Raw genomic sequence first — 25,848 nt, 5'->3', positions numbered from 1 at the left:
ACCACAGCGACGAATAACTAGCAAAGCTGATTCCCCCAAACATATCAGGTCCTCAGACGTCGCTGTGCATTTGACTCTAGATGGCGCTATACCTTTTGACTGATTTCTGTTAAGTTTGCATAGCATCATACAAAGTCGTTGCCATCTGTGCATTAACCAATGCAGTGTGCACATTTAATTGTAGACATCGACCACAACTGCAGTTTTGCTTTTGCTCTTATTACAATGGATCATTGGCTTTGTTTGAACCAATGCCTTACTGTTTTAATATTTAGTGAGAGTTGCATGTTTTCGTTTTTAAATCGGTATATGTACTTGTGTGGTGGAAGGGGAGGCATAAACTACTACAGACACAAAGAAGGGGGGCATGATCAAATAAGTTTGAGAACCAATGGTTTAGACAGATCCTCTGGTTTGAGCATGGCAGTTTTCTTACAGGGCAGTACTGTTAGTATAGAGCAGGGGCGGGCAAACGTTTTGTCCTGAGGCCGCATCGGGTTTCGGAAATTGTATGGAGGGCCGGTTAGGGGAGGCTGTGCCTCCCCAACAGCCAGGTGTGGCCCAGCCCCCACCCCCATCCCCTCTCTCCCCTGCTTCTGACCGGCTGACAGCCCTCTCCCCCTCCCCCCCCGGGACTCCTGCCCCATCCAACCCCCACCCCATTCCCTGATGGCCCCCCCGGGAACCCCTGCCCCATCCACCCCCCTCGCTCCCTGTCCTCTGACTGCCCCCAGGACCCCCACCCCTGACTGCCCCCCACCACCCCATCCAATCCCTCCTCTCATTCCTGCCTCTCATTCGTGACTGCCCCCCCCCGGACCCCTGCCCCATCCAACCCTCCTTCTCCCTGACTGCCCTGCAAGACCCCTGCACCCATTCAACCCCCCTGTTCCCCGCACTCTGACCACCCCAACCCCTATCCACACCCTCGGCCCTGGCCACTCCCCGAACTCTCCTGCCCCCCCTTACCGCGCTGCCTGGAGCACCGGTGGCTGGTAGCGCTACAGCCGCACTGCCCGGCTGGAGCCGGCCACGCCGTCGCCACCATGCAGCACAGAGCACCAGGTCAGGCCAGGTTCTGCAGTTGCGCTGACCGGCTGCCCAGAGCATTTGTGCCGGCAGCGCAGTGCGCTGAGGCTGCGGTGGAGGGGGGCCCAGCGGGGCAAGGGGTGGGGGGCTAGCCTCCCGGCCCAGGAGCTCAGGGGCTGGGCAGGAGGGTCCTGCGGGCCCACGTCTGGTAAAGAGGATTAACAATCCCTTTTGTCTCTGGGTGGTGCAAGGATCAGTCCTGCACCTTTCATAGACTGTTTTAGAGTACTGGGAACTACCAGTGCTATCAATGCTGGCCTCTGGTCCCTGTGAGCTCCAGATGCACCCACACCAGGGAGAAGAGTCTCATTTAATACGGAGGGGAGAGGAGAAGCAGACTTAAAAAAAAAAAAAAGCAGGACTTACGAGGCAATTTATCCCTGTTTTTATGGGGTTGTTCACCGTTACCCTCCTCATACCTTTGTTTAATTGAATCTTTGCACTTGTATGGGATTTTATTATACACACACACACACACACACACACACACACACACACACACACTTGGCTAAAGTAAAGTTTGCGTAAAGAGCAGATGCTTAGCAGTTGTGGAAAGGCTTTGAAAGATGGCCAGCTGGGTTGGAAATACTGGGCTTGGAATGTGGCTTAATTGGAAACACTGGATCTGGAATGCAGCTGAGAAGATAAGAGGAAAGTCTGAAGAAAAGGCCCCAATTAGCAAGGATGGTTCTAAGCAATTTTAGCAGAGAAAAGGATTCAAGAAGTAGTGGCTATAGTCATGTAGGTTCCGTTTATTCAAATATAAAAGAGTGGTCTCTTAAGAGTGTTTGTTGCTAGTGCCTGTGTAGTAGTAGGATTTTATGTTTGTATTTTGTATAATTTAGAATGAAGGATAAATAATAATAATGTAGCATGCATTAAATGTATTGGTGTATGATTTGACCATATCCTGACAGCCACCCTTTCTGAAAGCAGAAAGGAATGGCCTAATGGGCCATTAGTAAAGACACATCAGCCAAAATCTGTGTCTGAAGCGGATTTTAAAGGCAGTGACAGACCTTTAGGGTCACCACTTTGTTGTAGGTTTAGCATTTTAAAATAAGTAAAAGAATATAATGATTGTTTTCTCCTGCATTGCAATTTGATGTTTTGATTCAAATGCTATGTGTAAATCAATCCTGTTTTGTGTGTGAATGAGGAATGTGTGTGTTAGAAGATAAGCGTGAAGGCCATCACTGGAACAGATGGTCTAGGGAGGAACCAAGGACAGATGTATGGGCGCCAGAAGATTTCAATAGGGGCGTGTTGCAATGTCAGAGGAGGACAGATTGACAACTCTAAAAACGAGACAGGCATCTATCAACCAGCCTGGGATAACTCCCTGAGAGACTTAATGAAAGAACAAGATAAAGGATGAGAAGAACCATTTAAGAAAACAAGCACTCAAACGACAATAGATTACAGCATGATGGTGCAAAACTCATTGGTCCCAATGAAGAAAAATCACTATATAAAGAGGGTGCTTCCATGAAACTTTGGGTTTGTCCTGCCAAGACTTCCCTGGAGCATTGCGTCGTGAACGACAGAACCCGGTTCCTACCTACCCGTGATCAACCTAGCTGGCCACTAGATTGATCCGGACTCTGGACTGGTAACTATAACATTGACTGGAGGGAGGAAAGGAGGGAGGGAGGGTGTGTGCATATGCTAATTACTGTATTTCCAATAAACGCAGTGTGTTGCCTTTTCCCCTGAAAAAGAACTTGTGTGCTTCTTATAAGCATAACATGAGCCTGTCCAGTTGGAGCCAGCCAACATGGTTTGAGCATCCTGGGGCTAGCCTTGAGGTAAGTATCTGAGCAATAGGTATAAATGCATGTTACTGTATAGATGTGATAATTGCTTAGGCATTCAGGGCCCATTTGGAACAGCTATATAAATATTAAATCCAGAGGTCAAATTATAAAGGAATTTATGGTTAAATTGCTGTTGTGGTGGTATACTGTATTAATAAATAAATAACAACAACAACTCTACTGCTTGCTGGAGGATTTCGATCTAGAGGGCACCAGTGTCAGAGAGGCGCTACACAGAGGCTCAAGTCAGTGAGATGGGGAGTGGGAGAGCCCAGGACCATATTGGGGCCCCATGACAGCTTCATTACATGCTTATGGAGCCTAAACTCCAGCGACTGCCTGGTAGAAGGGAGAAAGGAATGGTGGATGTCACATTTTGAAGGAACATATGATTCCCCAAGGTAAGTACGTACCAGCTCTCGTGGGAGTTGCTAACCAGGAACAGGCAGACAAGACCTGAAGCCTGGAATCTGGGGCATACTGGGTGCCCTGAACAATAAGGAACAAGGGGGGGGTGAGCCCCTGAACTAGCTAACTAAATTAACTAACAGCTAACTAGCTAAAGATAAAACTGTTTACACACTATTTACAAAGTTCAAGTGGGAGCGCTAGAAAGGCTACTGACACAGAACATGGTCTGTTCCAGATCATGAAGATGAGAAAGGAACTGGAGAGGCGGTCGCTCTGAGAGACTCTTTATGCCCTTGGTTCAGAGTATGAGGAGGAGTAGGGTACAGGCACAGACCAATGAACACTGCTGTAGTAAGATGAGGCCCTGAAACATAAACCCTTGGTATCAGAGGCCTGAACTAAAGTAATGGTCAAGACTTTGCTAACATAAAGCAAAGTTAAGCTGTGAGCCAGAGGCAGGCCCTGCTCACAGAAGTTGGCAAGAAGGCAGCTGCTAATTGCACGTATACACATATCTAAAAGGTATCAAGTACTAATAGGATGAACATGTGCCAGGATGGCACCAGAACATTCTGGTACGAACACATTCCACAGAGATAATGAGGAACAGGCTGGCTCATCCTAAAGACAGGGTCAAATATAATTGATAGAGTTGTTTGTTCGAATCAACATGTACCAGGAGAGAGGCAGCACCCCAACATGCAGAGGGGTTGTACCTCAATGCATCAGGAGTGATGTGTAACTTGTTTGTACCTGTGTATAAGAATGCATCCCTGAGTGGATGTCTTTGTCTAGCCTAGGGGGCAGTGGACAGTCCCGCCACTGACTGAGCCGGTCCATTGTCAGGGGGCACATATTCATAGTATGTCCTGTAGAATCTGTGGGTAACTATTACTGTGCTTTCTTTGACAATAAACCTGGCTGGGTGCCTTTGTACCTTATCAGAGACTGTGGTCATTGGGGGTTCTCTCGGGGTCTGCTGTGTCAGCTATCTGCGCAGAGCCCAGGCAGCACACAGAGGGAACACATTCATGCAGCCAACTTATCAACATTGGATAGAGCAGAGCACCACGCTGGTGATGTCTGACAACAACTGCTATGGAAGTGTTTTCCATTCTCAAGTGCATGTGCAACCACAGTGAATACCCATAGGGACCAGCATTTGAAGAAGAATGTAGAATGTCCTCGATTTCTAAAGCTTAGCTTTCATTTAAGAAAAAACTAAAACTGTATAATTCTTTAAAAAGGAATTTCCCAAAAATATTACAGTTATACCCTATTAACCTCTACTCCAAATAGTTGTTTAAAAACTTGGTATTATAATAAATCTCTCACTAAGCAGCAATTCAATATATGTAACCAAAACATGAAAAAACCCCACTGAAGTTTAACTTCTCAAACCTGGGTGCCGACTGTTTGGCTTCTAAATCCACAATAAAAAGTATTTCAATTTTCAAAAGGTGCCGAGCACCCAAAGCTTATACTGACTCTTAAATATCCAAGTCTGAAAATGCTGGCCTTGCTATTTATATAGCATTTTACTTCTCTCACTCTCCCCCAGGTGCTGCATGAACAAATCAATTCTCACAACCTTCACCCCTATGAAGTTGGTACGTATAAGACATTTTACAACAACGGAAGGAAGCAAAGAGGTAAAATGATTTATTTGACTCCTTAGAGTGAGTGACTTGCAGAGCTGCAATTAGAACTCGGGTATTCCTGGTTTTCAGACTTGTTCTTAGACCACACTAGAAAAATGCTACCTCTTAATCGAGATCAGTCAAAAAAATTGGATTTCAGTATTTAAGTATGCAAGAAAAAAAAATTACCCTCTTACAAATCAGAAAACTTACAGATTATGTTCAATAAATGGCAACATATTTTACCATTACAAAAGTGGTTTCTATGTACTTTTTGACCTTATTTGTAAGGATGGTATATAGAATGTATTACACATGTGTACCTTAATATTTCCCTCCAGTATAGTGCATGTAATATACAGATACTGACTGAATGCCATTTAACATATCTGAATTTTTACTTAAATGAGAAGATAACATGCTCTTTTGGTGCACGTTATTTAAAAAAAAAAAAAAAAAAAAAAAACTAGCAATTCATTCTCTTTAGTAATTTGTGGTATGATAAAAATCATTTTCACATGAGCACAAAGCCGATTGTCACTAAACTTTATAATAAATGGCACAGAAAAAAGTGACAAGAAGGTCAGAAGTGACACTGGATCCTTAAGAAACCACCTTACCATACAAGTCATCTTCAGCACTGGATTCAACTAAAGAGATCTGAGGCTGGGCTTTCACCTCCAGGTTTCTGCTCAGCCAGCTAGTCTGTTCCAGGGAGGAACCGGCAACATTCCCCACAGCTTCCAAGATTTTTTGGGTCACCTCCTGAAAAGTAATCAATGCAACACTGTATCAGATGAAAGCTATTGGGATCTGGCCAGCCCAAGGATGCTTTTGTTTTATTTGGAAACTGGCACAGTGTTTTGTACCTGGTACCATATCTGTAAGTATATGGAGGGGAGTAACAACAAACAGAGCAGAGAAACATTTATCAGCACTCTGCAGGTAGTAAAGTGTCACTCATTTCATTTGGTAGTAGGCATGAACAATGAAAAAGAAAGGAAAGCTTTGGGTTAGAGTAGATTCACGTACAGGTCTTAATCATACCTTTACATGGAAAGGTCATTATGTACATGTGTATGCATGCACACACATATCTGGGCTAAAACATTAATATAAAAGAAAATTAATCTATGATAGCAAAAAATACCTAACACTATAATTAATCTACTCTTGATGACTATCCTTATAATCACAACAGGAAGGGGGACTTTTTCCCTTTTGACAAACCTTCTCTTCAACTGTGGTATAAAAGCTAAGCACTGGAGAGAGAATAGCAGAGTCAAAGATTAAAAAAGGGAGAGACAACCAACCCATTTCAGTTTTTCACTTCCTGTGTAGGTTGGCACACACTGAGCACACACAAGATCAAGTCTGTTTAGAATGTCTTCATTCTTTCCACTTCCTCATTTGCTTTCTGGGCGTTTTAAATTTTAATGATTTACATTAGCAGTTTAGTAGAATCTAGGTCACAGAAGGCATGGGTCTTGTTGCAGACTCTGCTGTATTTTCAATTTGATTGGGAATCCTATTGCTACCATTACTCCCTCTGACAAGTTTCTTTCTTCTAACTTGAGCCAGGCTAGATGATGAGTTTATTCTTTATGGAGCTTATCTACCACTGCTTCTGTGGCCATCAGGATAAGAGTGCACAACCGGAGCATCCAATAGGAATACAATAGTATTGTTGTTAACGAGATAATCAGGGTCCACACACCCCAATGGTGAACAGGAGGTTTGAATCCCAAAATGTCTCTCTCAACATTTTCCCTCATATACTTTGACGGGCATCTTTTTTAGGTCACAAATTTGAAACATATTAGGGGATTCATTCTTACGATAATTGATAAATTCACAGGTTTCAACTCACTGCGTATTTCCCTGATTGTTCAGAGTATGGACTCTTACCTGGTTCTCCAGATTTCCAGTCTTTTACTTGACAAGTTACTATGTTTTAAGAAAGAGTTTTTGTCCCCTGAGGTTTCTTAACTTTGTCTCCTTGGAGGGCCACAGAATTCAGCTGATCAAGATATTTTTCAGTTCTAGTGGAGTAATCATCCAGTCGGTTCAAATGAAGATTGCAAAGTATCCATTATACTGCATTAATAAGCAGTCATCTCTCAAAGACTTGTATGTTCTGAATTTGTTCTTCAGATTTCCAAAAAAATTGCATCAGTACCTTCTATTGTTCTCTAGGCTCTGAACTGTATGGTCTGAAAACCTGTCTGCTTTTTCCTTTCCTTTCAGCTACAGGGCTTCCATGTGGTATTAAATTAGATGGGGATGTTGGTTACTTTTAACTGAGTGATTTAAAAGTGTCGTTTTATTTTTTGGGAATTCGTCTGGCCATATTTCAGTCTTCCCATTGTAGGGTTGGGCCAAACCCTACTCCCAGCCTCATGTTTGAGCAGCAGAGCTATTCACTGCAGGATGGATACTCTGGTTCGGAAACTTCAGGTTTCCCTTCCAAGGCTGCCAGAAAAATCAGATCATTTCTTGATAATGCTGTAAGAAGCTAGGCATTCACTAGACAATTATCTTGCTGGCCAGTTTATGAAGCAAAACTGGAGGAAGTCACTCTACCATATCTGCTGGGCAGCACAAGTACCACAATCACAGCTATCAGAAGGTTCACTTTTCAACATTTCATCTCAAATTCAGAGCCAAAGATGATTGTAACAAGTCTGTGGTGCTTCAGCTATCTTGGCAAAAGCAGAAACAGTAGGAGAAAAGAATCCGGCTCTAATCCTTATCTTGTTTCCATAATAGGTGAATGGATAAACAGTTGTTGAGATTGCCAAAGCCAACTAGGGGACATAGCTATACAGCTCCCATTGACTTCAATGGGAATAGTGCACCTAATTCTCCTACTTGGTTTTGAAAATTTCAGTGATAATACAAATGAAGGGATGTGGTGACATCATATTTGTGTTATGAATTTAAATCTAAAGGATGACATCACAAGAGACACTCAATCTGAATACAGCTTTGGCCAATCAGCATCCTGAGCCATGTTAGAACTTTATCAAAAATATACAAGATAATTTGTTAGCTGGAAGATTATATTTTATGCATTCTTACACACTTACTTACTGGCTTGCACCATGCCCAAACTTTCTAGGAGTATGCGGATGTTCAGACATGGAGTTGGTTTGGGCTAATCTTGGTTTAGAATGAAGAGTGCGGTGCCAGATTTGTGAACTAAAAGTGTATGTACACAATACCTGCAGGTCTTTTTGATCCTTTTTATTTTCCAGGTTAGGAGTTCTGGTCACAAAGTCATTCAGAGTACTGTAGGAAAAAGAATTCATTCCAAGTTAGTAATATGGACAGTTTTACTCAATCTATCAAATCAAACCAAACCACCTTGTTTTGTGCTATACCTCAGAAGCAGGAAATATCCAGGGGGAGCCAAGTTCAATTGCACAGATTCCTTCAGCACTCCTAACAATGACTGAAAGTTCTCCTGCAGGGCTGAGACAGGAAGTCTGCCAAAAACAACATGCAAGTCTGATGTCAAACAATACATCAGCCATAAGCACAGATAGTGCTGGCTCTAGGAGCTTCCCACCAACTTTAGTCTTCTAGTTCTCCCCAAGTCTAATGAACTACTATCCATAGTATTTGTGTCTAAGTACCATGATATCCTGTCAATGCACGATGACACCTATATTATCCTTTCATTCTATTAGTGTGTTGATGTATCGAAGTCAAAACAGTACACAGAATTGACTTGGGTTGTCCTGCAAACTAAAGCTAGGCTTGGAGCATATGGAATATGCCAGTGCTGTGAAAGAAGAAGAGGGTCTCCATGAATGATACAATGAGGAGAAGGCTTTGCAGACTAAGATCCTAAGGTGTTCCATGCATACACCGCAATCTATGCTAAGAAGAGTTTTGATCACCCCCATGCTGTCTAACGTGATGAATGCAGAGTATAAATTGGAAACACAAGGAGCCCTCCCTAAGAAAGCCTGGAAGGGAGATTAAGGAGAAGTATCCAACTTTCATACACTTTTCCAGCAGCCGGGAACAGTGTTCGAGCTGGAGAAAGGTAATACAAAAATTTCATCATAATGTCCTGATAAGAGTTTGAGAAGGTTACAGCATGCTGTTGTGTTTGTACATGATGACATTGTGTCACGATGATACAAACACCAATATATCAGTGCAATCACAGAACACCACGCCACACAGTAATCTTATGTCTGTCGTTTGACAATGTAGTGGTTGTCCAGTTCTGCTTCATTAAGCACTGATAACGTAGAGGTTAAGGTTTTCTGTGCCAAGCAGCTATGAAGGTCAAAGTAAAGCTAAAGTAATAATGCTAGCTGTTAGTTGCTGAAATAGCATTTGTAGCTAAATGGAAATCACTTTATGTAACAACCTAGTTACCTTTGAATGAAAGCATAGCTGAATTTCAGCACTGGGATATCCACTAGAGAAGATTTCTGAAAATAAAACAAGGAATTACGTTCTTGCTTTACAACAAAATGAAATTTAAGCTGTTAGAGGACTCAATGTTCCATGTGAGACTTGCTTTTTTCCCCCCTGAGAGCAATCTGTCTCCCAGTCTGAGACTGATAGGCTGTGCCTTGTCTGTAGATATAGTAGGTAGTTCAGAGCTTTTGCTAAGGAAGTCTGGAATAAAACAAGATGCATCCTTTCTCTCCACCAGACACATTCTTCCAAAGCTCTAGAAACACTTATAAATGAACCTCTCTGCATGATAACAAGGCTGGCTTAATTCAAAGCAAGCTTTGTTAAACAGCAGAATCACCACAGAAGCAACCTCACTAACTAGGATAATTGAAAGTCATTGTTATGCCAAACTGCTGTCATGAATCTGGGAAGTGAAGTTTTGTAAAAAGCTCTGAAAGCTACATTTCCTGGATAGCCAGACCAGATGGCAAAGGTCTCTAAAAGTTCCACTTACAATTTTAACAGTCTTATTTAATAAAAAGGAAGGCCCTCAAAAAGTTTTACTAATGAAACTACTACTTAATGAGTTTTAAAACACTCACTAGGATTGGATTTTGTTTAAAGCATGTGTGACGTTGTGCAGTCTATATGGTTTTATAAAAACATGATAATAAGTGAACATAACGTAACTGGGATATGCTTCATGCAAAAGGTCTCTTGTAAGGTATCATTACAAAGCTCATAATCTACTGAGTGTGATCATCCTATTTGTAGAAATGTACCACTTTTGTATCTAAAACTAGAAATATAAAACATAACACTGAGGGCCTATTGTAATTATGTAAAGCGTGGGCCATTAAGGATGGTTTGGAATCTTGATGACTCCCATTGTCTGCAGAAGGCTGTATTTACCTGTGAGTCTTTCTGTATGTGTGTGTGCTGGCAAGTGAGTAATGAAGTCTTGGTGACATGTGATCATGTCACCTGAACTGGAATCCATCTTTAACCTGGTGCTTTTCCAGTGAGGGGGGGTGGAAACCCAGAGGGACAAAGGGTTCCTGCCTTATGCAAAAGATATATAAAGGGGTGGAAGAGAACAAGGGGAGAGAGAGGCCATCATGAAGAATCCCCTAGCTATCACCTGAGCTGCAACAAGAGCTGTACCAGGGGAAAGAATTGTGCCCAGGCCTGGAAGGTGTCCAGTCTTGAAAAAAAACTTACTGAAACATCTCTGAGGGTGAGATTATCTGTATTTAGTTTGATTAGACATAGATTTGCGCATTTTATTTTATTTTGCTTGGTGACTTACTTTGTTCTGTCTGTTACTACTTGGAACCACTTAAATCCTACTGTTTGTATTTAATAAAATCACTTTTTATTTAGTAATTTACTCAGAGTATGTATTAATACCTGGGGGAGTAAACAGCTGTGCATATCTCTCTATCAGTGTTATAGAGGGCGAACAATTTATGAGTTTACCCTGCATAAGCTTTATGCCGGGTAAAACGGATCTATGTGGGTTTAGACCCCATTGGGAGTTGGGCATCTGAGTGCTAAAAACAAGCACACTACTGTGAGCTGTTTTCAGGTAAACTTGCAGCTTTGGGACAAGTGATTCAGACCCTGGGTCTGTGTCTGGAGCCAGACGGGAGTGTCTGGCTCAGCAAGACAGGGTGCTGGAGTCCTGAGCTGGCAGGGAAAACAGGAGTAGGGGTAGTCTTTGCACATCGGGTGGCAGCTCCCAAGGGGGTTTCTGTGATCCAACTCGTCACAGCATGTTTTTTGTTTGATAGGCAGGATGATTGTACCAATGTTAAATATCTATTTCTGTTATGCTGAATTACAGACACATACACACAACTGTACCTTAAGACACACATATTTACTCTTTCTAGGCGTTTATTTTATGCAAGTTACTCAATTTGAAGGGAAATATTGGTCCATCATAAAAACCTGAAAAATTTTGGTGTCTGTTTTGTAAATTCTGTTTCAAATGCTTGCTCCAATGTTTCAATGGCTTAAGAGTACTGGGACATAGCTTAGGCCTCAAATTAAAGAGGACCAAACCCAATATGAAGAGAAATATTTTGATGTTTGTTAAGATTTCAATGAAAAGTTAAATTTTATTCAGTGTTGGGAGCCTACACAGAGCAGCATTGTAGTACACGAGAACCAGAAAGTGAAGCTACTAACCAAAATACTTAGTTCTTATATTGCTCTTTTCTAGCTATTTTCTCTTTCTCGAAGTGCTTGGCACACGTTTGATAATCTTGAAGGGAAACTTAAAATTTCAATTATCCAAGCAGAGTGAAATGCAAGAAATACAATAGGATAAAAAGGAAAAAAATATGTTAGATACTTAGAGTTATTTCATTTCTGATAATCTGAACTGTGAATTTAAAATAGATGGAGCCAGATCCTTGTGACTTGCCCCTCTGTATCCCAGAATGGAGCGGGGCCAAGGTGTTTTTTTCACATAGGAAAGGCCCAAGAGCAGCCTCAGGGCAGATAACCCCCCACCCCAGGCCGTTACAGCAGCTAGTGATCAGACAGACACAATGGGTCCCTGCCCGTGCCCCCTTTGCGGAGGGCAAGGGGGCTGCAACCACTATACTCGCCTGATGAAATCTGGAAATTCCTCTATGCTGGGAGAATGCACAAGAAGTCTGTTACACTGGCTTTACCTCAGCTTTGTGCTGCCAAAGTAACACAAAACAACCAACGACTACTCTTGTAAAATGAAAATCAGAAACTGTATACACATTGAGTACACTTTTAACTAGGTACAGAATATGATGAGGAAACAAATTCTAATAATTACCAGTAACAAAAAAAGAATAATGAATGTTGAAAACCTCTTTCAGGTTAGCAGAGATTTTTTTCAGGGACACATTGGAAGAAGGAAGACAGTAAAGCTGAATATTATTTTAGCAGTTACCTCTTCGCCTTTGATTTGGGATGGTTTCTTGACAACTTCTTTTACCAGCTGTAATATAGTGTCAGTCTTCAGAGTGTTAAGTGCACACACTAAGTCCACAAGAATAAGCTGAGATGCACTAGCCACTGGAAGAATCTAAATGACACAAACATCATTAAGTTCAATGTACCAGGGAATGATGGAGGAAAACAGCATTTCACACTATTAACCATGTGCAAACGTACATATGAAACTCAAATAGGTGAAAAGGATCCCGGAGGGGATCAGAGTTTGGGTCTCATTCATTCTCTCTCTGCCCTGCCCTGCCCGGCTGGGAGCACAACGAGGCAATGCACTCAGACTAAGGCCTTGGCTACACTGGCAATTCACAGTGCTGCACTTGCTGCGCTCAGGGGTGTGAAAAAACACCCCCCCCCCCGAGCGCAGCGAGTGCAGCGCTGTAAAGCGCCAGTGTAATCAGCGCCTGGAGCGCTGCACGCTCGCTCGCAGCGCTGCAAGCTATTCCCCTCGGAAAGGTGGAGTACTTGCAGCACTGCGAGAGAGCTCTGTGAATCCGCAAGTGTAGCCAAGGCCTTAGGCAGATTAGGAAGAGGGCTTGTACTTAGTAACCATGTTTGGCTCCAGAGGGGGCTACCTCTAATTTTCCTCCTCTGGAAAGGTTTCTGACCTGGAGTCTTGGACAGCACTGGAGGAAAACTGGAATTGTCTGGGCTCCAACAACTCAAAATGGCTTGGTATTAAAGTGCCGGACTTGGCTTGGTACATAGTGCTTACTGATAATTGTTCTTTGCATCTATGCATGTAAGTGGAGCTTGGTATCCAAGAGCTTTTCCTTTGCAGTTGTTTCTAAAGCTGGTCAGAACATTTTCATCTAACTGTTTAGTCAAAACATGCTGTTTCAAAAGCCAAAACATTTCATAGAGATTTATAGTTTCAATTACGTGTCTGCTGAAAAGGGTTTTGCGATTCCCGTGTGCTCTTTGTTCAAGTCTGACCAGAGAGGGAGAGAATGCACTGAAAAGTTGAGCTTTTCAATCTGAATACAACTATTTTGACAATTCCATTTTGCAAAAGTGTTTTTGTTGCAGCGTGGAATGAAAACAAATTTTTAAACCTTGAAAGTAGTCACAAAAAAAGAGAAAGGTCACTCTCTGGAAAGCTGTAGTTATTTAAATTTGGAATAAGGTTTTAAAATAGATTGTAATAATGTGCAGAATGAGAGTCTTGTTTTAGTTTGCATATAAATTAAAAAAATAGTATTTAATTAACTTTTCTATTTCCATTTCGAACACCAAGTATTTGACCAATGTAAATAAGTTCTACTATTTTATAAAAAATAAAATTACTTTTTCCAGAAAAGTGGAAGCCAGTAAGATTATTTTTGTCATGGGAAATGTACTGCAAGAAAGATAAATTCTTTATCCTACAATAAAAATGGTTTAAGGCATTTAATATTTAGTTGTTTAAGATATTGAAAAAAAACCCATATAACTCTGCAGATATAGAGTTAAATGTGTAAAAATTCATTGATTAATCTTCCTCAGCAGCAGGCTGGCTGGCGAGACAGACACCATGACTTCTTTTCCCCCCACAACGAAAAAGTCCTAAAGTCGTCACAGGTTGTGTTACAAAAGTCATGCCCCAGACAAATGGTCTCTTCATTCTCTAAGTAAAATATTTTCTTCTTTCAGTATTTTTCTTCAACATGCAAACACATTAAAATCTTTATTTTTCCTATTTTGATTATATTTGTTCCATTTACTTATAGTTTTCACATTTTAAATTTTAACCATTATATTGAATTCAAATTCTTATCTAATGGCTTGTCTTTGTCACTTATACAACAAAAACAAAACAAAACCAAAAACCAAAAACAAAACATGAGGGTCTTTGCAGTAAACCTAGGAACAAAACCTCTGTCTTTTCATGAGAAAAGAAACCATCATATGAATTAACATTTCTTTAACTTCACCTTTATTTTACTTTGATTCTTATGAGCTTTTTTGCTGTTCCATACTGCTGCTACTGCTGATATTAACTGGACTCCAAGTTGTGGCGTCAGTGGATTCAAGAAATCTAAAATTTTATTTTTTATCGTCTATAAAAAAAAAGATGAACATTTTTGACAATGTTTAGCAATAACATATTCAAGACTGATCTTCATTGTTTATTTGGAGATTCTTTGGCTTTTTAATGTGATATTCAGAAGTTATACTATCATTAAAGAACAGTACTGTATGCTTTTGATTCAGGTTAATTTAGATGATTTCCCATGGGTTCATTCTCCTCCCTTATTAAAAAGGTGTGATTATCTCAAATCCTGGAAAGCTAACAACAAAAATCTATTTTTCCATCATGCATATTCTCTGCCCAATCATTGTTCATACACAGTACTTCCTCATTATTATTAATCAATGTCTGTGAAAGGAATGTGGGGAGAAGGAAACTAGTAGTATATATAGAATGACAAACATATACAATATTTTAGAAAGTAGAGAAACGGATGACAATTTACTAAAGGAGGACAAGAGGAGAAAATTAGTGACGAAGGCAGTATAAGAATTAATGGAAAAGTGAGTTTTCAAGGAGGGAAGAAAGGATTTGAAGGACATGAGAAGAGTGGTAGGGCTAGCTTGGCCGAGGAGCGAAAGGCTATTCCAAGAAGAAAGAGAATATACATTAGGAAACTAAGTACTATGTTTAGAGGACAACTGGAACACTAATTTTACATTTTCTCATTTGCTTCAATGGACTCTTTGCTGTCTCCTTCCTGTAAGGACCAAAAGGTTAAAGAGTATAAGAGCTCTTCAGTAAACCAGATTTTTGACTCAGATTCCCAATTCTTCTGACCTGAGTGGCTTATTGAAAGAAAAAATGATTCAATATTCTTTGTATAAATTTGTTATCAAGTTCAATAGCTAAGCAAAAACGAAGTAAAGAAAACAAAGGATTATACTGCAATCTAAATGACTGATCAACTACCACAATTGTCTAAAAATAAAACAAATCAATGAGTTAAGAAAAGTATTAATTTAATATTAACTCTGTTGGGGTATGTAAGGGTTAAGTAAAGACCTGGGTAACCGCTATCATGGTAATAGGGAGTAAGGCACAGGCAAGCACTATTTCTTCGCTTGATAGATAAAATTGCCATCCTTTTCCCTTCCCTTCTGCTTGTTAAGGATAGATAAGCGTTGCAGCTGCATAAGGAATATGGTTGTCTGAAGGATACCCTTTGTGTGGAAAAAGTGTTATCATCTCCCCACTCCCTTCCTCTCCCAGCTACATAAACGAGCTCAGGGTCATGGCCCCTTCCTCCCTCCCCTGTGAACTGCTGATTAAGGGAACTTCTGGCTACAATTACTGCAAAAAAATGCATCTTCAAGGTAAAAATGTCTATATAATATGGTTAATGCTGTAAACAGTAAATAGGGGTGGGTATAATTATATTCAGTATATAGCTATTAATATTCATTATATGGGCATTCATATTATTAAATAAGGGTTTTTGGCTGTTGTAGTAAATGTGGGTATTTACATATTAACTTAGATAAAAGTGTCATGTGATTAATTCGGGGCTTACTCGACAATTGGATCGAGGAGAATAAGTACTGCAATAAGGAAGTCCGTTTATTCAATCCACCTCTGGGTCCTCCTGCTCCTTCTTTCCATCTCTAACAAACTCGTCAGTTAGTTCATTGAATGAATACAGTAAACAAACAATCTGTACAAATCCGAAACAAACATCCAAGGAGGTAGCTGTCTGGTTATATCCTCCACTAAAAATAGAAATCCCCATTGCCCCCACAACTTTCACCCATGGCAATATACTCAAAGGAAAACAAAACAAAACAAAACAAAAAACACAAAATTGGTTTCAAGCAAGTTGCCCATGCTCCCCAGTGGGGTAGACAATCACATCAAAGTCTAATGGAGGGCCTCAACAGGCCCACAAAAAATAAGTAATTGACAACAAAAACACAGCTTTTCACCCAAACTTCTCATTCACCCTCCAATATTTCTTAAAATAAAATTTAAATAATATCTATGACAAACTGTCACATCATTCTTCTGCCCACAAAAGATTTGGGAAGCTGGCAGTTACAGGCTGACCAGGTGAAAATTCAGAATGGTTTCACTGGGCAAAGTTCTCAGCTCATTCAAGAAAATAAAGACTAACTTCAATACAATCATTTAAAATTAAGATAAATGTATACAAACTATTTCTCATATGCACTACTTATCTTATCAGTATCAGCTATCCAAAAACAAGTGTAACAGAGTGTAATATTAAGGGGAAAACATGCAATGTGCTGTGTCACGTTTATGTCGTCATCAGCTTCAAAACTCAAATGTTGGTTTATATGGCAAAAATCTCATTACACTTCATAACAAAAGCAGAATGAATTCTAAATACTTAAGTAAATGAAAGAGCACGCATAGCTCAAGTTCACTCCAGACAAGCCAGAAACTGTGTTCACTTGCATCTCCCAAACTCATTAGGACAGATGGCTTGTTTCTGAGTTGCAGTGTTTTTATTTTGTTTTTGAAAGAGTCGAGAAAACAAAAACAAGGAGAGGAAGAGGATTTAATAGAAGGGCGAAAAGCATACGTATGGGGAAAAGGGGCAGGAAAAAAAATCACCAAAAGGCAAATTAATTTTATACAAATGGGGCATCAATTTAGGTTTGGAAATCTGGCACTTTGTAACTGACTTGCTCAAAAGGTGACAACCCTTTTAGAATAGGGAGTCTGCACCTTTGGCCGGGAACATTCTCTGCAGCCTATCAATTTCAGAAACTGTAAAACTACTTTGCTGTTTTGAGAATGGCAAAATCATATACAGTAACTTTACACAAAAGGTAATGGGGGGCAGGGGAGAAAGAGTGCTTGGAAAGGATTCCTACTTTGGTTGCCTTAAAGTATACTGAAGAAGAGCCTTTGGTTGCTCCAAGAAAGTCAGTTGGTCTTTTTTGAGAGTCTTCCTTTTTTATAACACTCCAAAGAAGGGCCATTGTATTAACAATACGAGGCAATTCTTCCAAAATGGCATTCCTGGCATTTCTCAGGTTTGCGGGGTCAGATATAGGGGACACCTAGGAAAACAGAAGTATCTATATTAAACAACATACTCTGTGGACAAACACTCAAGTATATGCAGATTCATTATTCTTAACATTGTTACACAATCTTTAGTGCTGACATCTGCTTTCCACCCAAGAAGTCTTTTGTAATAATAAATTTTGCAAAACACTAGATCATTCAGCTGTTCTGTTTATGAACTTTATTATCACTTACAGAATGGGTAAATATGTGTAACTTTGATTGCAGAGTTCATTTCTCTATTTGAGGCCATATCCTCTTCCAATATATGGTGCAAACTACATATCTACATTTTCCACATAATTTGTAATAAAAAAGAGCGTGAAATGCATTCATTTAGAATACATGCCACTAATATTCTCCTGATTACTTATTCTATGGAAATTTTCCAGTTAAACAAATGAAGTAAAGTAACTTGAGAATAGAGCCACAAAACGCATGAGTATTTGGGTGGGAAAAACCAAATTAAACTTGTTCTGGTTTTGCAATACAAGAAAAAAAACAAACAAACAAAAATGAGAAAAAGGATGCATATAGAGTTGTCTGTGTGGTTTTTAAGATGTACAAATTTTGTTCACTCATACTTTCATTTAACAATGTACTGAATATATTTATAAATGTAAAATTCATATTTTCCTAGAGAAGCTTTTAGAAGAAATGACCTTTTACTGTATAGCTTTTTTTGACAGCATGACACTCACATTTCTTTCTTCATACATACAAATTACTTCAGAATAATTTGAGAATACTGTACTTTCCCCATAAATGAGTAGCGTCCAATAATCCAAATATATTTATTGTTAGCACACACTGAGCTGGGGTGAGAGAATAGTTACCTTATCTGCGAGCAGAGGGTTCTCCTCTACACAAGCATGTTCCTCTTCCGTCATGGAAGGGGATTCTGCTATCCCTATAGTAACAGCCTCTCATTTCTGGGCCCATAATAATAGACATTAGTGGTCCTGATTCAGCCAAGAACTTAAGTACTTTGCTGAATTGAGGCCAAACTGTCAAACGTATGGTTGGCATTTGGAGACATATCTACTGAAGTAATAAGAAGCAGTTTGCTACCTTTTTGGCTTGATTAGGATGATCCAAAAGGCAAAAATGACCAATGGTTGTTAAGCCTTCCAAAAGTGTCAGAGGATAATCTGGTGTAATGTTCTCCCTTTTAGAAGTTACACTTTGGAGAAGAACACAAAAGTTATTAATAGTACAACTGGGTATTTTCATTCTTTACATGACTACTATGGTCAAAAGAGTATTTGGTCCAATGTTCTAACTGCTGAGGTATCAGAAAGCAAAGTTTCTAAAATAACTAGTCAGACAAAAAAGTAATTTTAGAATACTTTAGACAATAGTATGAGGTTTGAGAAAATAAGCTCATCAGTACTTTGTCCTGAATAGTTAAATCAACATCAAAACTCTGCATTTAAGAATCTTACCTCACAGACATCTTCACAGTTTCATTTTCATATTGTTTAACAAGTTCATCCAGGTTTTTACATATCTGTATGATAAATGGTGCCACAGTCCAGCCTAAAGATTTCCCAAAGTATGGCAAAGAATGTGTGACTAAACCTACCCAAGATGGATGCATCCCATAGCCATACTCTGGCTGCAAACCTCTAACTACAGCGGAGACAAATAATCCTTGTGAAGTTATTGGGTGTGGATGCACATACTGCATTGCACTAATAGCCTGCTGGAAATTAAGAGCCCGTTGCCATTCCTTAGATAGGTCTGGCTGGTTCTCCTGTTCCTCATGTGTCTGTCCAAGATGGTGCTCCAAGACAATCAATATTTGCAAAAGCTTCAGCAGCTCAATCTGAAGGGGGTGTTCACTCCATATCTGATCTTGCCCAAAATTGATAAGGCTTTCTTCAAAGAGGCTCTCTTCGATGACGCTATTAATTTTATCAGATGTCATCAGTTCATACCGTTTTTGACTTGTATACATAGAAGCAGACAAAGAAAGAAGAACAAACTCTTGAATTTTGCATCTTCCAAGCAAGTTGTGTATAAACTCGATATTCTTGTTTTCTGCTGACTTTGCCATTGTGGCCAGCTGCGCCATCATTCTAATCAAGACTTCTACACTTTTGACTTGGACATCTCTGTTGCCAAGCACATCTCTGTGGGTTACCTTCAAGTAACATGGATAGTAAGAGCGCAGAAAACTCAAACAGAGGTAAGTCAGCAATTCTATTAATAAAGAATGGGGACACATGGTTGGTGACTGAGTCTGAAGCTTACCATAAAAGCTCTGTCCCACAAGAGTTTCCTGGTGCCGGGCTAGAAGATTATAGATGAGATTTAAGTGAGCTGTAGAGCTCGTATCCATGCTAGTACTGGCTACAGCCTCAATAAATTCTTTAGGGTTTGTTTTGAGTACTGCCTCTAGTACAGAAAAAGCATACAAAACCCTCTTGGAATCGTAAGGCTGAAAATACAGGAGAATGTGTTTAAACAGAGCCTCTATCATCTCTTGTTTTTCTTTCTGCTGCTTGAGCAGCCTAGAAGTTGTAATTGCTTGGAGTTCCAAGTCCACCTCCTCATCACTTGATAGTGATTCCGATGCTTGAGTTTTCTCAGAGTCTGCACGCACAAGATTTAACATAGTACTGGATTTGGAGCCATGAAGAGAGAAAGTATTAGATGAACTAACATTCTTCATGTTTTCTCTACAGTCGATTGTAGCTCTACAGTTCTCCTCATTGCTCATTTCCTGTGGATCCAGAGAAGTTGAAAAAGATGATGTATTTTCACTATCATTATGTCCTGTGCTGGTATCTGCCGATTCTGTGTGTTCGCTGTTATTATCACCACCAGGATCCTGTGGAGGTTCTGTACAGTGAGATGCTTCATTTTCAGACCGTCCATTTTTTAGCTGAGATGTCTCTGGATCGATTTCCACTTCAGCCCAAATAGCTTCCCTGTCCACGGTTGTAAATTGGCTCAGTGGTATGTTTTCTTCAGAACTGCTTTCATGTAGCTCAGAGGCTCCAAATGACTCTTTGAAAGAGGCACTTTTCTTGCTAAACCAATGATGTAAGTCTTCTGAAAAAAATATGAAGATTTCAAAAATCAGTGTTTATTGTTGCAGTTGTTAATACATTCAATAGCCTTTAGGCTGAAAGACAAACTTAAGAGAAAATGTAATGGTGATCAAGTAACTGACTTTACATTAAAGTTAAAAATCTTATTTATGCCAAGGAAATAATTTCATCGAGCAGTTATGTTTTATGATGGAATTGTACAAGTCAGAGATACCATAAACCTTCTCAGACTGTAAACCCTTTGGGACAATGACCATGTCTACTTCTATAATTGCACAGCAGCTAGCACAAGAGACTTCCTTTGGATGCTACTATAATGTAAATAGCGAGAATGATGATGATTGGCAAGTCAATTAGATAGCAAACAAGGTAGCAAAACTGTTATGCAAGCAGATAGCTAGATTAAAAAAGCAATTCAACTATTAGGAAGTTTAGAGCTTCTTTTGCTGAAATGCTGACCCAAAATAAGATACTAATGGGCGTTATACCTTTAAAAAGATATGACCTACTCCATAATTGTGTTTAAGCATTATTACAGGTGTAACTGAGAAGAGTTATGTATGCAGCTGGCATTGCTGCTTACTAGAAAACACCTCAAACTGTCGAGTGTGACATCAAAGGTCAAAGACTGGCTTAAAATGGAGTCCAATGGAGTAATGTGACTAACTGTTAATTTACTTCACTCAAACGGTTACATTTTCAGTCTGAGAGCAGCTTTACCTGCTGAATTCTTCTGTTTGATGCAATGGATGGATGTGCGCTGTGTCTTTGGATGAAGAAGAAGCAGGAATACTGGCTCAAGAATTCGTGCAACATCATTAAGCGAGAGAGCACGTATCAGCCAACCCTGTGCTGCAGCACCAATTGCACCATCTGAACAATTTAGACTGTCCAGTACCACAAACAGAGATCTGAATGGAGAAATTGCAAAGGAGAAGTAAAATTGCAAGCCTTCATTCACAACACATTTTAAAACTCCACTCCTGCAAATACTTGCCCATGTTTTAGCTTTACTCCTGATAGTAATTCAATGCCCAGAAGTTGTGTCACTGAGTTCAAAGTCGAGCACATGTGTTTGCAGGAGCAAGGCAAAACATACTATATGTGTGTATATTGCACACACACTACCTGCAATTAGAGAATGTTTTTATAATATCCTCTCCTACTTCATAAGGGTTGAAATTTTTGGCTCATAATCTATCAGACTGAGGAGCACGATGAGTAACATACCACTCTTGGATTACTTTAACAATATTTTGAATGTAGCTGCTTTTGCTGGGCCCTTTTATCCTTTTCTAGGGAAATGCCCCACCTTCTTGATGTAGGAAGCCACTCCCGTTAGAAGGTGGGGCCTCAGCTGTTCACTCTTTGCTGACAACATGGAAAGCAACTCCCAGCAGAGACTTCAAACTCCTACTCCCCTTGGAACACCCACCAAACAAACAAACAAAACCCACAGTCCAAGTACTTTATGACTTGCCGTGAGAGAGTGTTACCAACACAAATAGGGGTTTTTATTTTTAAGTTAAAAATAAATAAATATTTGACACCCTTACTTCGGTTCATATGACTGTCCAGGAGATTTTTTTTCCTAGCAAAAAAGTATAATTTAACTAAATATATTTATAGAAACATGAAGCCAGGCAAATTAAAGTACAACAATACCTGTCAAAGGATCGATTGTGGGAAGTGACTCTACTGCCTTGGATTTCTCTGGTCAAATGCCATATCACAGAGAATCTGAAAAGTGCCTCCAGCCTTGTCCCCTTTACAGAAGGAAAAAGAAAAGACAGGAACTTTTTGATTCTGTGATAAATGTAGTAAGTTTAGTGAATTTAAAAGGCTCTAGTAAAAAACAATGCTTATTGCATAGATGACTTCTAAAATCTTAAGACTTCTGCACCTGTTTTTCATTTCTAGATAGGATTAACACACACTGCCATTTTCTTGCCATGCACTCACAACCCAAGGCAATCAAAACAAAAAAGCCCCTAGTGCACAAAAAAAGCTGATGATTTCAAAGAAAAGACATGTTTGGAATTCCCATTTACAGTATTTTAATCTCTTGAGTTATTGGGGGTTGGATGACAAAGAAGGGTGATACGATGGGACTGTTATTAGTGGGCAGACCTTACTGAGGATTTATCATCCCTGAATGTGTATAAGAGTCTAAAATATAGGTTTTCAAACTCTTGACTATTCAGATACCCACAACCCCTGTATGGATCCTAATATATAACAAGTTTCAGAATTGTGAGAGCAGATATATATAGATATATCTATATATAAAATGAATCACAGAAGGTTTAAGACATTGGTTATATATTAGCATCATGGTGTGACCTTTTATTTAAATTACATGTTAGCTGTCAGAAAAACTAAGAAAGAACTGATCGATCTTTAAAATAGGGAAATGAAATTGCTAAAGGGAATCTGCTCATTTTAAATATAGTTTGACTATGACTGGTCTAGGAGCCGTTCAATGCTGTCTCCGACACAGGGTCAAATGACTTATCAGAACATAAGGTTGGGAAGAATAAGTCAGTGTCCAGCCCAACTTGTTTTCAGACTTACCGTGGATCTGGAAAATATTTAGAAATGCTGTGAAGGACTGCTAATTTTGGAGAATCTGTGATTTTAGGGAAAGTGGATAGCATCCAATGACTAAGATGGGTCCTATGTTGATTCATCCAGAGACTGAGGGAATGCACCACTGGGAGGAGTGAGAGATTCTCAACTGTGGTCTCTAGAGAAGCAGGGGTTGAGAAGCCCTGAAGCTGTGCGGCCAGGGAGCTGAAGGTTGGCTGGAGCTAGAGGTAAAACACTACAATAATGAGGCAGCCTAGGAAATACAGGACTTACTTTATCGTGATCCAATAGCGTATGACAAATAATATCTTCACAAATATTAGCTGATGGAGCCAAGCAGTGCAGTCTATAAAACAGCTCCACACAGGTAATGTGGTGCTCCCTTGTCTCTTTGTTCAGCTGATTCCAAAGTACTTGAGCGACTCTCTAGGGGAACAGATAAAATAAATTGTACCACTCCCACTGGTTTAAAAGTTTGGTATAAACACTAAAGTGTTCTGTATTTGTGAAAAGGGTAGTTCATATTTTCCTATCCTGCATATTTTCAGTTTAGGGAAGTGCAAGAGGTTGATTCATAAATCCAGAACTAGGGGAACACAATAGCACTGTCCTGGAGTTGCAATCAATTCATGTCTGTGCACTAATGGGTGAGGAAAGCAGAGTTCTGCTTCCATTTCTAACTTTAATCCCCACCCCAAACATGAAGAATTCAGATGATGTAAACAATACTAAAAATTGTAACACAAAAGCGGCACATAGGTAAGAAATGGAACACCGGGATAGTTTTACCACTTTGGCATACAAAGAGGAACAAGGTTGAAAGAAGTGGTAATGTGATAGAGCCACCTTTGCCTCACACGATTAAACAGTAGCTCCCAATTAAAGTTTAAAAATTTAATTTAGAATACCCCCCCCACCGCACGTCGTTTTAAAAAGTAACTAGCTGCTTAGACATGCCCTTCTCCTTCCAGCTAAGCCTCTCAACTGCCCTTCACATTACCTATTACAAAGATTTGAGAGTTGATCTTGCACGGAAGCAGAGAGAAATAGTAAGATAACCTTACAGCTGTCCTTAGAAATATTCCTATAAATAATCACAACATATTGCAGAATAAAAAAAAATTACTACGGTATTTGATCAAAGAGGCACCCACTGGATTTAGATACAATATTTTGTCTATGAATAATATGGATGCTGATTGTCCAAAGCCATAATCCAAATGAAGACATCCTATCTATGTTTAAATCTCTAGTGACGGACAGGTGTAACATTTCCACCTTATTACCAGAGTATATAATTTAGATAATGATCTCTTTTCCACTATCCTCCATCCCATCTATTTCTACCATAAGGTTTTGTTGGTTTTTTTTGTTAAAGAAAGGATTCAGTTGCAAAGAATGGGGAAGACTGACTCCTGCTATCCCTATCTCAGTTACTAAGCTTTGCAGCAAAGACAAGAGAAACTGATGAGGTAACAAAAAAGGAAAGCAACCATTTTAAACTTCTTTTCCTGCCCCCTATGTTTTGCCTTTTAAACAGCATTTGGGGGCCCACCAGCCAGTTGAAATTCGTACTGTCTATTATCAAAAGATAAAATGGAAGCTGTTTAAAAACTCTCAATGTAGCTCTTTTGCAACAGTATTTGAAAGTGGCTATTGGACCACAAATGACTACTGATAGGGCACCCTTCAGAAATATCTCCCCCACCCCCGCACTTATGTGGAATACAGTGTACTTTGAATTTTTCCCCATTTTATCTACCATCACCCATTTTTCATACTGGGAGCGCAAAAGAGCATAAAATCCTTCTAATATCTAGTCTTCAAGTTCACAAAACAAAAACAAATGAAGGCATTTAGTGTTAGGGATCAAGATTTTCAAAAAGTGACTAGTGATGTTTGGTGCCCCACTTGGGACACCTGGGTCTTTATTTTCCAAAAGTGCTGAGCATCCACCCTCTAAAATTCAGGGACCTTTAAATCTGTGCACAAGAAAGTTAAGGTTTTCTAAAAATCACTACTCACTTTTGAAAATATCGGCCATGATACATTATAAGAGACATAAGTTATGTCAGAGTGTGTATAACTAGGCCATACATGAGTGTCTCCAGTGGACATGAAGGCACTACCTTCAATGTTGTGTTAGAATTATCCCAAAAATCCATCTAATTATGACTAACATATTTTAGCTAAAGCATATTTGTACAGTAAAGAGTTTGACACCTGATAGAAGTCGGTTTTCTCTGATATTAGCTTTAGGACGCCAGGAGCAATTGGAGGAACTGTGACCATCTGCAGTCTCCCAAAGAACGGGTTGTGTCCAGAGATTTTATACCGCTTCATTCGGTCTTCAATCACAAGTGCCAGTGACTGAGAATGGTTGATAACTTCAAGCAGCGTGGAGATGGACACATTCTGAATGTAGCAGTCAGTTACACAGCAGCATATCGTCATTAGGGATTTAAGCCACAGAGGGAAGCTGGTATCACAACCTCCTCAGAAGACAGACAGGGAAAAAAATGCTTTTATAACATTTAAAATGTTAACATCTGTCAAATCTGAAGATGCCATGGAATTTACCTTCCCACAAAATCATGAGCTTTATAACAACTCTTTATACACCTCTACCCCGATATAACGCTGTTCTCGGGAGCCAAAAAGTCTTACCGTGTTATAGGTGAAACCACATTATATCAAACTTGCTTTGATCCGCCGGAGTGCGCAGCTCCCACCCCCACTCCCTGGAGCGCTGCTTTACCACGTTATATCCAAATTTGTGT

At 39.8% G+C, this 25,848-nt stretch overlaps 1 protein-coding gene across 9 annotated transcripts in view; it reads right to left on the bottom strand.

Annotated features, from left to right (window-relative positions):
* The window catches only part of DOP1B (DOP1 leucine zipper like protein B), a 97,758-nt gene that overhangs the window by 21,738 nt on the left and 50,172 nt on the right, over positions 1 to 25,848 (bottom strand). For 4 of the 9 annotated variants that reach the window (XM_065590260.1, XM_005303320.4, XM_065590283.1 and 1 more), the window contains 13 exons: positions 25,292 to 25,563; positions 23,342 to 23,494; positions 22,145 to 22,245; positions 21,200 to 21,390; positions 18,866 to 20,480; positions 18,492 to 18,603; positions 17,225 to 17,413; positions 14,290 to 14,415; positions 12,318 to 12,452; positions 9,353 to 9,408; positions 8,341 to 8,445; positions 8,182 to 8,248; positions 5,578 to 5,722 (listed from right to left, as the gene is read on the bottom strand). In XM_065590260.1, coding sequence (XP_065446332.1) covers positions 5,578 to 5,722; positions 8,182 to 8,248; positions 8,341 to 8,445; positions 9,353 to 9,408; positions 12,318 to 12,452; positions 14,290 to 14,415; positions 17,225 to 17,413; positions 18,492 to 18,603; positions 18,866 to 20,480; positions 21,200 to 21,390; positions 22,145 to 22,245; positions 23,342 to 23,494; positions 25,292 to 25,563 — 3,267 coding nt within the window. The remainder of the gene's footprint in view (positions 1 to 5,577; positions 5,723 to 8,181; positions 8,249 to 8,340; positions 8,446 to 9,352; positions 9,409 to 12,317; positions 12,453 to 14,289; positions 14,416 to 17,224; positions 17,414 to 18,491; positions 18,604 to 18,865; positions 20,481 to 21,199; positions 21,391 to 22,144; positions 22,246 to 23,341; positions 23,495 to 25,291; positions 25,564 to 25,848) is intronic. The other 5 variants (XM_065590263.1, XM_008165221.3, XM_065590294.1 and 2 more) reach the window with 2 other exon arrangements.

This window comes from Chrysemys picta, chromosome 1, assembly GCF_011386835.1.
Source record: "Chrysemys picta bellii isolate R12L10 chromosome 1, ASM1138683v2, whole genome shotgun sequence".
NCBI lineage: Eukaryota > Metazoa > Chordata > Testudines > Emydidae > Chrysemys > Chrysemys picta.
Note: the sequence above shows the minus strand (reverse complement) of the source record. Positions and strands in the feature narration are given on the sequence as shown.